The sequence below is a fragment of the Penicillium griseofulvum genome, assembly GCF_001561935.1.
Source record: "Penicillium griseofulvum strain PG3 chromosome Unknown contig_90, whole genome shotgun sequence".
Taxonomy (NCBI): Eukaryota; Fungi; Ascomycota; class Eurotiomycetes; order Eurotiales; family Aspergillaceae; genus Penicillium; species Penicillium griseofulvum.
Window position 1 is genome coordinate 458,033 of NW_024467451.1, and position 14,656 is coordinate 472,688.

Sequence of the window (14,656 nt, forward strand, 5' to 3'; positions counted from 1 at the left end):
TCATCGCAATAACACAGTGCATTTTACTACGTGCTCAGGTGGTGCTGCATTCTACCTAACATCTACCCTAAAATGAGAATAATATATATCATGTGTTCTATTCTACAAACCCAAGATAGAATTATTGTCAAGTTCAGCGCTTTTACACCTGTTTTAGCAGGCCTTTATCTGACGTCAGGTGTCGACACCATGATATAAGGCCAACCAAACAACCTTGGAATATCCAGGCTCCCGGCTATCCAACTATAATGCAGAAGGATAAAGCAGCTCCAGGGATGTGATAAATGTTGAGGAAACACAAAGCTAGAATTTCTGATAAGTCAAGTGTCTTCAGGTCAACCTGTCTAATTCCCATAGGGAAATGACTGAACATAACTACACACGTTATCTTATTGAAAATCCCGGTCCTTGTCAAGTAAGACCCTACATAGTATTTTATGTATCACCCGAATCGGGACGGATGATATGGAAATGTCCAGGTAGTAACTGAGATGCGGCGCAATGCTCTAATGCAAGCAGCTTGTCGTTTTGGTTCATAATTTCAAGTGAAATTTAGCTCTAGCTACGCTAGATATAAAATTGCCTCATAGTGAAGCACCAAGGAGGACTGCGAAGAAATATAGGTGAGCAAGGAAGAAAGAATGTCGAAATGGTTTACGGAGTAAATATCACGGTAAATATTTTGGCCTCAGGTTAGCATTTTATCTAGTCCATATTAATTTGATTGCATGATAATTCAGATTAGAATATGTAGAAAGAAGCAATGATGTAGGGAATTATTGTTAGATCGGGCTAACTCCGAGAATAATATTCTCCGGATAAATTGTGTTATCTTTTGGCGGTCTATCCCCCACTCTTCCCCCAGCCCCCTGATATAAATTCCCGATATTTCCTTTTGTTTATCATTCGACGGAGTACTACCTAGCACTATCTCAAATATGACTTCTCAACTTTCCTCTTTAGCTACTCTACTACTTTTAGGGTCTCTCCTAGCCCCAGTCAACTCTAGCAATCTTCCTGCTCAAGCGCAGTTGATCGACCAAAAAGCCTTCAATGTCCTAGACACGACTCAGCCCTCAAGCAAATTTAATGCAAAGAGTGTATGTGACTCCTTATTTACAGTCTATAGCACATCCTACTGATCAATGCATAGCTATTTGTTCCCCCAGGGTCAACAGGAGAGAGTCTAGCCCGGCAACCTTTCCATGTATACGATAAGGAATTTCTGAAGATCATTGGAGAAGCTCCAACTTTAACCAGGATCGCACACTCCCCAAAAGACCCTTTATTTCATGAGGCGGTTGTATGGTAGGTAACCAACACGCAAATTCAATACAAGTCGAGGATACATAGGGTCTAATTTAGCCTTTAGGTCTAAGGAAACAGACGAGGTGTTCTTTGTCCAAAATGCAGGTGCTAAGGACGCCAGCACCGGTCTAGAAAAGTCGGCTATCATTGAGAAGATTTCCCTTGCGGACGCTGCTGCTGTCTCCCACAAGTCGGATGCCGTAGGTCTTGTTGATGTAATCACCGTTCCCTCGTCGCCAATGGTTCTCAATCCGAATGGTAGGAACTTAGCTCCTTTTTACACGTTAAAGACAACTGACAGTGCCCCAGGAGCTACCAATTACCGGGGACAGATCATATTCACCGGGGAGGGCCAAGGGGACAATGAACCACCTGCTTTGTGGGTCATGAACCCGAAAAGTCCATTCAACACTACAAGTTAGTACACACTCGTTCTTTGCATTTCGCGGGCTAACAAGGTGATCTATAGTTATCCTGAATAACTACTTCGGCCGACAATTCAATTCCCTAAACGATGTAGCTATCCACCCGGGAAACAAAGATATCTACTTTACAGACACGATCTATGGCTATGTACAGGACTTCCGTCCTGCACCCGGTCTACAGGATCAAGTTTACCGGCTCAACCCCGATACAGGTGCCGTGACAGTTGTCGCGGATGGATTTGATCACCCTAACGGTATGGAATCAAAAATGTGTACACACTCAAGAAAGACAGTGCAACTGACATTGTAGCAGGAATCACTTTCTCTCCGGATGGCAAGTACGCATATATCGCCGATACCGGAATCGATAGTGGCTTTTTCGGTCTTGACTTCACCCGTCCTGCTTCTGTGTATGTACTGGCATTTCAAATGTTCCCCTTTTTTGACCTCGATCTAATTACTCACTTACATATCACAGCTACCGATTTGATGTGAAAGCTGACGGTACCTTCGAGAATCGGAAGACCTTTGCCTTTGTTCACTCTGGTGCACCTGATGGTAAGTCAAGCAAGCTGTAATCAACATTCTGTTGGAACTAATGTTTTGAAAAGGTATTCACTGTGATTCATGGGGTAACGTATACGCTGGCTGTGGCGACGGTGTCCATGTCTGGAACCCATCTGGCAAGCTCATCGGCAAGATCTATCTTGGATCTGGTACGGCGAATTTCAACTTCGCTGGAAAAGGCAGAATGGTTATCTGCGCCGAGACAGACCTTTACTACGCCACGTTGGCCGCGGCCGGAAGTTATGTTGACAGTGAGATGTGAGAACCAGTGAACCGGTTTTTGTTATATTCGGGTATTTTCCTCGACATACATCAATGCTGGGTGATATCGCAGAAGCGGACTCACGTCGTGACATGCGCCACAGAGTCAAAAATTGTTCGTTATATTACATACTTATATCATCAAAGAAGTGAGAGAGTATAGGACTTCCTCTCGGGTATTTACTCCGCCTAGACACCATGCACGCCGTCATCGATATGTCTGCGATGGCAACTCATGGACCATATTTTCGTCTCGACCAGCCAGCTCTTGTGGGCCATCGGGGCCTTTATTGTAGTACTCGACGATATTCGACCCAGAGACACTTGACACGGGAACACTCGAGCCGGGAACGCTCGATCCAGGAACACTCGATGGGGGAGCACTGGACATTAGAGGGCTTGGGTCCGTAGGTGGTTCTAAGCTCTTTGCCCGGTTTCGACGACGGAGTATGAACCAGAGTAGACCAACCAGGATGGCCAACCCAGCTACTCCGCCGACAACGCCGCCGGCAATAGCCCCAGTATTGGACGATGAATTCTCTGGTGCACCTGCAGTGGCAGTTTCTGTGGGAGAAAGGGGGGATCCTGTAGTACTAGTAGTGGTCGTGATGCTGGGCGTTGCACTGGATATTGTCGATAATGGTGTGGGCGTTGAGGTAGTGGCTGTCGATGGGGGATTAAAATGTTAGATCAACATCGATGACTTTGTAATACAAATTCAGGCCACCAAAGCATTACATACCAGAGTACCGGATTTTCAACAGACTCAAACTACTATCCAAAGTGGATATATCGTCGGTGCAGCCGACATATCCGTTCTTTTTCTGGAAAGCCGATTCTCCATCAGCGCAGCAAAACCAACCACTGGCCTTGTAGACATTTGCCGTGTTGTTTGCACAATGTGTGTTATCAACCAATTCGGAGCAGTCGGCGTCTGATGGGCAACATTTTACATTTTCTTGGCCAGATGGGCATTTTGTGCCGTGAGGGCAACAGGCGTGGAAGGGTGCCCAAGTTTGACCGCAATCCTCTTCTGTGCTGAGACAGGAGCCATTTCTGCGGACGGAGAGCCCATATGGGCTACTCAACATATCTGACATCGGGTTCACATATACAAATTAAATAGAAGAATTAGAGAGTGTCAAAGTAAGGTTATTGGAAGGAAACTGGGGGCCAAGGGAGGGTGCTTACATTAGACTCTTGTCTTATACCTTTTCGATCGGAATAGCCATCGAATATGAGTAAGACTTACTAGCGCATACAAATGAATTAGAGAGTTGGGGGCCATTTTCTATTTAGCTGAGTCTTTATGGCCTTAATTGGATGTGATCGACATATCTCTCGTATAACTGTGTAATTTGTACTCCGTAATCTGCGCAAAAGGAGTACTCTATCTATATGTATGTATATCAGAAGCAACATCATGAGCCATTCATATACCCTATGGAGAAATTGGTTCATTTGACCTTACAAGGTACAAGCTCCAAGATCACCATGAAACACTATGATAATCGGCAATCATTTTATTAATTGTCTAGCTGTGTACCCAAACTATTGAACAGCTCTGTGGCCTGGACTTCAACAATAGAGGTAAAAAGAGCATACGCAGTAATATAGAAAGTACAAAATAAAAATAAAAAAAGGATGTGCAACCTGTGGGATTCGAACCCACGCCACTTTCGTGACCAGAATGCTCACACATAAATTAGTGAAAGAGGGAAAACTCTTGAGTCTGGCGCCTTAACCAACTCGGCCAAAGTTGCTCCATGGAGATTTAAATCCGACCTTAATGCTTCCTGTTTCTAAATCGAATAGGAGGTGCTTCCAGATCCCAAGGTCCTTTTCTGAGGTTCTGGGCACTAGGTGCTTGATCATATTGATATCAACTTTATTTGTGCCCTATTGATCCCCCATAGGATATAAGCACAAATTATAAAAGTTATATGTGATTTAATGATATTCGTGATATCAAAAAAATATATGGGAAAGGGAAAAAAAGATTGCAAACTGTGGGGTTCGAACCCACGCCACTTTCGTGACCAGAACTCATGAGAAATATCTTAAGTCTTTAATGAAATGTTAGTATTCAATTCAAAATTACTTTTGGTTAAAGTAAGACGAACCTGGCGCCTTAGACCCACTCGGCCAAGTTTGCGAATATGTAACATCCTTTGCCGTTAATGCGGGTAGTTATGGTAAATGCAGCCGATGTCAGTTAGTACATATTAATATTTATTCCTTTCTTTTATTCAGTTAGATGTATGTCATAAATATCTAGGTAGTTTTAAATCATTAATTTTTAATCAATTTTAAACTTGACTTGACTTGGAAAGGGTTCGGGGGATATGTTGTGGATGTATATTTCGGTGGCTAGAGTCTATAGTATGGTTATATGTTGTGTACAATTATGGACGTTGTGAACACTTCATGAAAGTCCACATATCACATACGATACAGCAGTTACCCCCCATCTATACGTTTAATTACAGTTGCAAGATAAAGCGAGTTTGAAGAAACGACGGACCCGGTCCAAAGCTGACCAACCCATAAGGTGTTGTAAAAGATGATAGTCGCAGAGGCTAGGTAATTGGGTATGTATTTTTGTAAGATAAGACACTTTAAGTGATCTTTGGTCGCTTGTTCGTGAAACCAGAGTCCGGACGAGATCGCTTTCGCTCCATTGCTTCCATCTCCTCCCTCATAATTCTCTCCTGTTCAGTCATCTTCTTCGGAGCCGTGAAAACAGAACCCTTCTTCCCGGCTAAAGGATTCTTCTTAGCCATAGCAAACACGTTCTTCGGCTTCTGTGCGCCCATTGACATCGAAATCTTGACCGGCGCGGGAGCCGCAGACGGAGCGGGAGAGTCAGCGCTTCCGGCTGGTGCATCTGTATCTTCCAGCGATACCTTTGCTGTTGTTGTCGTAGGAGGCGAGGCAGGCTTTGTATCTGTCTTCTTCGAGCCAAGTCCAAGATTCAGCGTTATCTTTTCTCCTTCCTTCCTCTGCAACAATCTTGCTTCGGGGTCTATGTCTGTGTCGGGCGTAGCGTTCGCCATCGCCGCTTGCTGGGCTCGCTTAATCTGATCCTGAATCAAGCGTTGTTCTCGTTCTTCGTCTCCCTTCTCCTGGCGTTCTTTCTTTAAGATAGCCTCCCGGCGGCGAAGTGTTTCGGGGCTGTTATCAATCCACGCTATAACCAAGCCCTTCTCAGTTTCCTCGACTCGACATTTTCCCTCTCGGCCTAAATAGGCTGCAAACTGTGATAAACTTTTCCATTCTGCCCTCAAAGTTAGCATTCGTCCTCAACTCTGCTCCTCCTTTCCGTAGGAACATACCTGTGCTGTTCATGTGAATGTGCTATAAAGAATAGTTAGCCAGAATCAGCAGAAAATAGTAGAATACCAAGGACATACCTGCTTATCGGCCACAATCTGATTATAGAAATGATTGACATTGATAGGTTTTGTTCCATGCGTGGTTCTGAGGGTATCGAGGAAAGTTCGCTCAAATTCGCGACTGAATTCTCTGATGTGTTTGCGCGGGTCTTCCCCAATGATCATCATCTGTCGGACTAATTAATACAAAGTTAGCTGATGGTCAGGACATAGAGGATGGGAGTTCCGTACCATGCGACTCAGTCATAGTGTGGCATTTGAAACCGTTTTCATCTCGACATTGTTTCTCGCACGCCTGGCAAAACCATCGAAGGCGACCCAGTCCTTTGCTTTTGATCTTGTTGCCAATGGCTTTTGTACTGCCAGCCTCCGCGCGGCCCATTTTATATGTCGTTAAATGGAATCAAGAGAAAGTATCGAGAAAAGCGACGAGAGGCAAAAGCTTCGAAGAGTCAAGAGATCAAAAAGATGGGGTATGTTGAGAATTGTACGAATAAAGTTGTGAGAGAAGCTTGGAAGTGGCGCAGATCAACGGCGATAAGCCATATTACATAACATATCACATGACACAACCAAAAGAGGCTTAGTACATTCATTTAAGGCTTTACCTACGGATTACTCCATATAGTATGGATGAATATGAAATGAAGTTGAGTACTTAGAGTCATTGAAGTATACTCTGACATTCCGACCAAATTAAAAGAAAACTCCCCGATCCCTACGCCTGCATGCCGAGATCGCTTTTCGACCTAGGATCATAGCGTGCATAAAACAAGAAAGAGATATATCAGAAACAAACCAACAAACTTCGCCAAGGCAAAGGTGTTCAATGGGGGAAGGAATGTCCGATAAACCAGAATGAGATTAAATCATCGATCTGCAATTACAGGATGTATTCGTGAATCGCAGACGGTCCGCTCTCATTGTACTCAACCCGGCTCATGTAGCCCTTGCTGAGACCCTGATCAACGACAAAGAAAACCTTGGCAGCCATCTGAGCACCAAGGAAAATGGCCTCTTCCATTCCATGGCCACCTTGAGATGTGCCGGGCGCGCCTGGATTACCCCCAGCATTGCCACTGCTGGCGCCGGGAGCGTTGCTGTTACCCTGGTCCTTGAAGTCTGGGAAGTACTCAGGAACCTTCAGAGTCTTGACTGAGGTTGGGGTTTGGGAGTGGCCGGTTGAGCGGTAGTGTGACACCATGCTGGGATCCATGGAGGGCGTGCCGGGCATACCGGGGTTATTGTGAGTAGCAGCCACAAGGAGAGGGTTTACTCCATGTGCCGCAGGGTGGTACATAGGGCCAGGTTGACCCATAGGAGCGGGTGTGTTAGCGCCGGTTGGAAGGGGAGTGGTGAAGTTCGAAGGAATTTCAGATGTGAAGATGGTGGCGGATGGAGAAAGGATGAACTTTTGGGTGATAACAGCTAGCAAAGCTTGTGTGAAGCCTGTTTTATGTTAATAAAAAGACCTTAGCTAGGTATAGTAATGGTAAAACATACCCTTAACCTTGCTTCCACATCCAACGATAATTAAAGAGTCCCAAAGCTCGCTTCGCTTTGTAGCATCTGGGACGGCAAGAATGGTGTGGTGAATCTGGGTCGCAATGTCTTCGAGGATACCGCTAGTCAGGCGGTTTCCGACCTTCGAGCGCGGCGAAGTTAAAAGGAAACGCTCAACACTGACTTCAATATCTCGAGTATGACGAACATACTGCCGAGCACCGTGGGCTGCTGCCTTCTCTTCTTCCAACTGAACAAACTCCTCAAACTGGAAAGATGCCTTCTCCTTCTTCGAGTTAGGCAGACGGGCTCCTTTGGGGTCAGCAGCACCTTTCTTGGTAGTTGTCTTTTCCTTCTCGACATTGGCAAGGTATTCAGTGGGGTTGCCGCTGACAATTGCAGCGACATCGAGAACACCCTCGTCTTCTTCAGCATTATCTCCCTCTATTCCTGTCTGGGTGCCATCTCCTGGGCCACGTGGAGCAGACTCATTTTCATCTGATCCGCCGGTCGAGGCAGCAGCAGCCGGGTTGGCGCCCTGGCGCGCAGTAGCAGAAGAGCCAGGCAGTGGGGTTCCTGCGGGTAGAATCTCCGTAATGTTGCTTCGCTTGAGCTGTTCGCACATCTCTCTGGTAAATCCCTTGTGACCTAACAGCTCAACAAGACGATCGGTCATAGCGTCTCCACCGCATCCCTCCAGTGCGATTCCCCTGCCGTGTTCGTTGACTGCGAAGTCGGTCACGGCAGTGACATCAACCTTGCCCTTGCCAATATCGACAACAGTGGCTGTAGATGTACCATAGCCATAGCAAGCCGCAAGAGCAGAGTCCATCAGACTAAAGGCGGGTGCCTTGAACTTCTCAAAGACGAATTGAGTAATTGCTTCGCGATCGCGCGCGGACCAGACAGGCTGACCAACAAGCATAATAGGGGTATGGAAAGGTGGGCTCAAGGTATTGTGAATGTGAGTGAGCAAGGCGAAGAAACAGGGCCAGTCGACGATGCGCCCGTTCTCGATCGGATAGATTGCCCCTTCGTCGGATGCTGGGTCCTCCTCGTAAAAGACCTCTTCGACAGTCTTGGTTGGCTCGCCATTACTCTGGGTATTTTCGTCGGTCTTGACAGTGGTTTCTGTGGCTGGGGTACCATCAGCTGCGACGGGCTCGGCATCCTTCATTTCCACATCGGCCTTTGGGGCATCTGTGCCATTGTTGACCTTGACAACTTGGCGTCTCTCATGAACACGGTAGGGTTCATATTCTCCCTTCTTTTCAGCAGGGAACATGCGAGTTGGGAACCGAAATCGCGCGGGCGTGAATGTTTCGGGCAGGCCGAGTTGCGCCAAGGTCATTTGCGAACCGGGCGCAATTAGCTAGATGAATAGGTTAATTTTGAGCAAGAGAATGCAAACAAACAAACGTACCAAAATATGCTCATCCTTAAAGGGAGGCATTGTTATCACTGGCTGTAAAGAGCGTTGCGACGGATGATGACTGCACGGAGCTCCGCGACGGCTCGATTTGCGTTGGTTACGCTTTCTTCCCATTGCAGTTTAGCGTATTTTGGCCCTGATCAAAATCACGTGCTAATAATTCCGGGAAATAGTATATCCGAGCCCGCGGAGCATTTAGAAATTTATGAAGCTTTAGAACCTAAGGCGAAAATATGTGACAGCCCTAGAGCAAACTTCGATTTACACAGCATGAATGCATTGATCCAGGAATATTTATTCATTCATCTACCAAGATGCTGAATGGAGAATTAAGAAAATAGCTATTCAAATTAGGTTGAAACTATGATTGATTTGACAATGACTACATATACAATAAGAGAACATTGAAGATACTGCACAATACATTGCGACATAGCCATCTGGGCATGATTTGTCTATAAGAGCAGCCTGGATAAGATCTGTGGCCTCCGAATATCATGAACGGCCGATACAGCCGCCCTTTATCAAATATACGTTGTATGCCATTAGGCCTTCTAAAGAGTGGTCAATGACTGTAAATTCAAATCATATGTAATTAACCCATGCATTGTGCGCTTTCGCTTCATTAGATAGTACATCTTGCCCACAACCCATCCTCCCAAAGCAGAGGAAGGGGAAAAAATCAGAAACCATTTGAGAAAAAAAGAACTCCAGACCCACATATCCGGTGGAACACACAAAACGCCATCATCCTTTTCACTCTATGACCAGCATGAGTCTTAGGTGATTCTATTCTGGGACAGCATGGTATTTGTCAGTTGCTGACCGGAAGAGCTCCTGTTGTTGCCTTAGAAGCTCCTCTTCTGTCAGACCACTTTGTTCCATCTTGCTCTGCTTCTTCTCTCGTGACTATAATGAAGATCGGAGGTCAGTATGCGCTTTAAGGTGTTATAATTCCAAATAAAATGGCATCATACCTTCAACTGCTGTTTGTGTTCTTCAGCAACAGCGAGTACATCGGTGATATAATCACTGAACCCGAGATCCCGTAATGCCTTCTCCACATGCTCACAAGCGATAGTCTTCTTGGCCTCCTTCTCGCTGATATCGTTCGCTTCGGAGGAGATCAAGGTAATGAACTCGACACAACATTCCATGAGCAAGTCGCGCGCATCCTTGGAAAAGGTCTGGCCGGAGCTAGGTGGTAGAATCTCGGTGATAATCTTCTGGACCGTCGCTATCACAAAGTTACGTTAGCAAATGCTAGCAAATTGCGGAGATGAAGCCACAAGTACATATGCGCGTCATGCGGCAACGAGCCTCACAAAGAGATATGTATACACATTCACAGGGTATTGAACCGTACCTTTAGGCAGCGATAGGTCATCGTTTGCTATTCACGTACAGGTCAGCATGCGCGTAGGCGGCCAAGATCTAGAGATCACTCACAGTTAAATTCTCGGTCAGACATAGCGGATCAGGTGATATGATGACAGGTGAATGAATAGCAAGTGTTAAATCTCAAGAGAGAAGCGCAAAATGGGATGGCTTTAATTTCTTTGATCTTTTGCGTGGGGCTCAAAGTTTCAAGGCCCATCTCAGGCGCGCGACGGAGTTAAGTACAATTTCTTGCCGGCAGAATTATACCGCTTTGATCCACATAAAATGCTTCGAATTTTTTTCTGCTTTTTTACTTCTTCTTCATCAGTCTTCACTCTCCTCCAACTACCTTGGAAAGAGTCCTTCAAATGAGATTGACTCTTTCCAAGGCCAAACACTAATGGTAAGCTATTGCTTGAATCTCTTTTTCCCAATTTCTATCATGATGAATTTATTGTGTTCGCCCCTATCATACATTTCATGGTGACCAAACCTGTCCTAGCCAAACGGACTATCTGATCTACATCAATTCTACCTATTTGCATATCACTTCTTTTTGAAGCAGTTTCTAACTTTATTGAAGAATTTTACAGGAAATCAATATCGTTGTAGCTTGGAACATATCTCTCAGCTTGAATTACATTCATGGAATGGGATCTGGAGGATGGGAATCTTTACATCTGTATCTAAAGGTACGCGCAGAAATTTTTTTGTTATATTTTCAGTTCCAATTACATGATGTATACCCTTACATTCCATGCTAAACATGAAGGTGTGCTGCACCTAATGCTTATAAAATGTATTGCTTTTCATCTTTCGACTGACTTGTAAACAATCATTGTCTCAAACCTTGCACTCCTTGTTCTATGGCGATCGTTACTGACTTGCTATAAAGATTACAGATATATGAACTCGGAAGAAAAACATACTAGCTATCAATGATATTCTTATTCTTGGAAACCCTCGAGCTCCTTGTCATTCCATCTGCCAATTATTAGTATATCTTGCGTAATCTGAGGGGGATAGCACATACGAATAGAAACGACCGCTGAATTCCTTCGGTGCATCAAGCACCAACTTGGCCATGACATGACCGGGCTGCTCGGGCTTGAGGAGTTTGCCGTCCTTGTGGACTCCAGTGAACTTGGAGTGCATTTCGGCGTCTAATGCCGTAGCATGATCCTCCCGCAGAGCGCGCTGCATTTCGGTGTCGACCATCCCAGGTCTGATAGAAACGGAAGTGACGTCAGGTTCTTCGGCACCCAGACTCATAGCAAAATTGTTCATCGCAGCTTTGGTGGCAGCATAAAGAGCCCAACCACGGTAACCGGTAACTGCTGCCCCGGAAGAGGTGAAGATGATCTTTCCCTTGGACTCACGGAGAGCCGGGAGAGCTGCTTTGGCCTAGGCTCTGTTAGTAGTGCAGGGTAGATTGGATGAGGTAGCGTACGAAAGCAACTAAGCTGATAAAGTTGACATCGAAGCCTTCCTTCCACTGCTGCACATCAGCGTCGGCAATTTTGCCGATCTGGCCTAGCAGGCCGTGGTTAAGGACCATTCCATCGAGTTGACCGAAGGTCTTCATAGCTATGTCGACGGCCTTTTGGGCAAGAGAAAAGTCTGCCAGGTCACCATTCAGGATTGCCACCTGTTTGCCATATTGCTCCTTGAGCTTTTGGAGGGGTTCAACGCTGCGGGCTACCACCACCACATTGTGAGATTGGGGTGCCGTGAGCAGATACTTGGCCACAGCAAGACCGATACCTAGGGGGTGATTTCAGTATACTGCTGGTTCACAAAACTCGAGGGGTGGTACCTCTTGAGGCTCCTGTGACAATAATGGTTTTGGCTGCCATTTTAATGAAGACTATAGTGGTGTTAGTGATATGAAGCTTCCAGTAGAAAAGCGACACCGCGTCAAATAAAAGCCAGAGAGGACACTGAGTTCGATGTTATAGCAATGAGTATGCTTAGTAGCAGGTTTTAATAATATGGCTATGTTAAAAGACGATGCCATTGATTGAAAGTTCCATAAACATGAGCTGTGTCGGATCGACCGCGGGGGAGGATATGAACAAATACTGGAAAACCAGTCCAGAAATAAGAGAACAGTGGATAGCCCGGTATTAACTTACTTTCAGTTTTATCAAATGTCTTGCCGAATATCAATTCCAAGGTTATGACAAGGAAGAATAAACAGAGAGAGTGAAAGATTTAGTGCGGGGCTTATTAATCTCGGAAGGTTTCCCTCCCTGCAGGTGTAGACGTCACGCCTTTTATTATGTTGTAGGCTGTATATGGAATAGAACTAGGAATATATTCCTATAGTCCAAGTCATTGATTAATTTCATTGATTAATTTACAGAAAAATACGAGATTAAAGGTATCATCCATAGGTTAGGTGGTTCCAATAACTCTCAGACTCGACTTGAACCTTAAAAGCATAAATCTATATTTGAAAGAAACAAGTTATCAGATGGACAATCTATATATATATATATCATGAAGCAGTGCATCATAAGTAAAAACTAAATGGAAGATGAAGCCATTGCCGATTTCAGTAAAGCGATCCGAGAGATCCACTTTTGATAGAAAATACTTGAATGATCGCCTAAAAGAGTCAACTTTTGCGATCAGCTCCTATCCTACTGTGCTAAGTCATGAAATTGCTCCCCGCTAAGCCATCCCACATATCCCCGGCCCGGTGCAAAGGAACCGGAAAGGAAAATCATAGCTTGCCGAGGAATATAGGAAACGGTTCCACCTGCAATCAAATTGCGACCAACACATCATTTCGACAATCTGCGTTGATAAGCTTGAATTCTGCACAGTCATGTCGACCGTTATCCTTGGAGGAGGCATAATTGGAGCCTCAATTGGGTACTACCTATCTGCCAACCAGCCAGAAGGCGAGATTCACATCGTTGAGCAGTCCCCGGAGCTTTTCACCGCAGCCTCGGGATATGCCGCGGGCTTCCTAGCCAGAGATTGGTTCGAGCCATCTCTCGCACCTCTTGGTGCTATGTCCTTCGACTTGCACCATGAGCTCGCCGCAGCGCAAGGCGGAGACAAAAAGTGGGGGTTTATGAAAGGAACAGCATTCAATTTGGATACCGTAGCTCAACGAAAGCGAGGCGGTCCCCGCGGTGACGATTGGCTGCGAACGGGTACCAGTAGAGCAGAAACCGCGGCTGGATCGGAGGATACCACTCCGGTTGAATTTCCGGAATGGTTGACTATGCAAAAAGAGGGAATACTGGAGAAAATCAGTCAGGGTGAAACTGTGGCTCAAGCGTGAGTATCAAATTCAAGTGTTTTGTAGATGATTTGCTGATTGTGTTCAGAGATCCATTGCGGTTGAGTCAATTCCTCATTGACGGTGCTATCTCCCGAGGCGTTAAGATTCATAACCCAGCCCAGGCCACTGAAGTGGTCAAGGATGGAAATGGCACGATTACCGGCGTTAAAATCTTGTCTCTGGACTCCAAAAAGGAGTCAATCATTCCGTGTACGAACCTTGTTCTGAGCATGGGACCGTGGACCCCACAGGTTCTTAGAGACCTATTCCCTTCCTCTCAGGTATCATTTGATATATCACCGCTGGCTGGCTATTCACTAGTCGTTCGATCCCCTCGGTATACAATGGAGCACGAGAAAAATGTTTACCGTGGAAGCAGCCATGCTGTATTTACCACACACCCTCCATCATGCGGGTTTAGCCCCGAGATCTTCCTCAGGGAGGGTGGAGAGATTTATATCGCCGGTCTCAACAACCCCGGCATGAAACTTCCGCCTTGTTCCGCAGATACCAGCAAGCTTTTCGATCCCTCCGAGATGCAAAAACTCAAAGATGTTGCAGTTCGTCTCATGGGAGATCTACCCAAGGGTGCAAATGAGGCTACCGAGGAGATTGCCAACACAGATGACTTGGAGGTTATCCGTGAAGGGCTGTGCTTCCGACCAGTGGGAAATACTGGTGTACCCACAATTGGAAAAGTTGGAGATTACTCTTTGGGAGGAGTGAAAGCAAACCCCAAGGGAGGTGTCTTCATAGCTGCTGGGCACGGTGCGTGGGGAATCTCTTTGTGCTTGGGAACTGGAAAGGTCGTTTCTGAGATGATCAAAAAGCAAAAGCTTTCAGTGGATGTGAGCGGGTTGGCTGTTCAAGACAAAGTTCCTAGTTCTAAGCTATGAGTTGATTTACAAATAGGAAAGCGCTATAGACGTACTTTCTCTTGAGGTTAGAAAAACAAGCCGTGGACGTACTTCTCGAATTTCATACTGTTCGAGATTGACATTGAGTTGCTCAGACTCGATCTTTTTTCGAATTTAACATTAAAGTCATCCCATGCCTCTGCTCTTCGACACCACAAAGAATCCTCTTT

The 14,656-nt window shown here is 45.6% G+C and overlaps 6 protein-coding genes across 6 annotated transcripts; 2 read left to right on the forward strand and 4 right to left on the reverse strand.

The window, feature by feature from the left end:
• Nucleotides 1-938: 938 nt before the first annotated feature.
• On the forward strand, nucleotides 939-2,562 carry PGRI_044910 (SMP-30/gluconolactonase/LRE family protein; the record flags this gene model as incomplete). Its single annotated transcript, XM_040792204.1, has 8 exons — nucleotides 939-1,100; nucleotides 1,154-1,308; nucleotides 1,373-1,566; nucleotides 1,618-1,725; nucleotides 1,778-1,987; nucleotides 2,047-2,143; nucleotides 2,212-2,291; nucleotides 2,345-2,562. The coding sequence occupies 8 exons, from the start codon at nucleotides 939-941 to the stop codon at nucleotides 2,560-2,562; spliced, it is 1,224 nt and encodes a 407-aa protein (XP_040649260.1).
• Nucleotides 2,563-5,179: 2,617 nt separating this feature from the next.
• Nucleotides 5,180-6,338, reverse strand: PGRI_044920 (putative C2H2 finger domain protein (Kin17); the record flags this gene model as incomplete). Its single annotated transcript, XM_040792205.1, has 4 exons — nucleotides 5,180-5,838; nucleotides 5,897-5,918; nucleotides 5,975-6,132; nucleotides 6,188-6,338. 4 exons carry the CDS (start codon nucleotides 6,336-6,338, stop codon nucleotides 5,180-5,182), a joined length of 990 nt encoding a protein of 329 aa, XP_040649261.1.
• Nucleotides 6,339-6,839: 501 nt separating this feature from the next.
• On the reverse strand, nucleotides 6,840-8,912 carry PGRI_044930 (uncharacterized protein; the record flags this gene model as incomplete). Its single annotated transcript, XM_040792206.1, has 3 exons — nucleotides 6,840-7,405; nucleotides 7,460-8,831; nucleotides 8,883-8,912. The coding sequence occupies 3 exons, from the start codon at nucleotides 8,910-8,912 to the stop codon at nucleotides 6,840-6,842; spliced, it is 1,968 nt and encodes a 655-aa protein (XP_040649262.1).
• A 768-nt stretch (nucleotides 8,913-9,680) lies between these two features.
• nctB (negative cofactor 2 transcription regulator complex subunit NCB2) lies at nucleotides 9,681-10,362 on the reverse strand (the record flags this gene model as incomplete). Its single annotated transcript, XM_040792207.1, has 4 exons — nucleotides 9,681-9,800; nucleotides 9,869-10,128; nucleotides 10,258-10,284; nucleotides 10,341-10,362. The coding sequence occupies 4 exons, from the start codon at nucleotides 10,360-10,362 to the stop codon at nucleotides 9,681-9,683; spliced, it is 429 nt and encodes a 142-aa protein (XP_040649263.1).
• Nucleotides 10,363-11,218: 856 nt separating this feature from the next.
• Nucleotides 11,219-12,127, reverse strand: PGRI_044950 (SDR family oxidoreductase; the record flags this gene model as incomplete). The annotated part of the gene is made up of 4 exons (XM_040792208.1): nucleotides 11,219-11,255; nucleotides 11,305-11,675; nucleotides 11,722-12,035; nucleotides 12,088-12,127. The coding sequence occupies 4 exons, from the start codon at nucleotides 12,125-12,127 to the stop codon at nucleotides 11,219-11,221; spliced, it is 762 nt and encodes a 253-aa protein (XP_040649264.1).
• A 977-nt stretch (nucleotides 12,128-13,104) lies between these two features.
• PGRI_044960 (NAD(P)/FAD-dependent oxidoreductase) lies at nucleotides 13,105-14,465 on the forward strand (the record flags this gene model as incomplete). Its single annotated transcript, XM_040792209.1, has 2 exons — nucleotides 13,105-13,565; nucleotides 13,616-14,465. The coding sequence occupies 2 exons, from the start codon at nucleotides 13,105-13,107 to the stop codon at nucleotides 14,463-14,465; spliced, it is 1,311 nt and encodes a 436-aa protein (XP_040649265.1).
• Nucleotides 14,466-14,656: the final 191 nt, after the last annotated feature.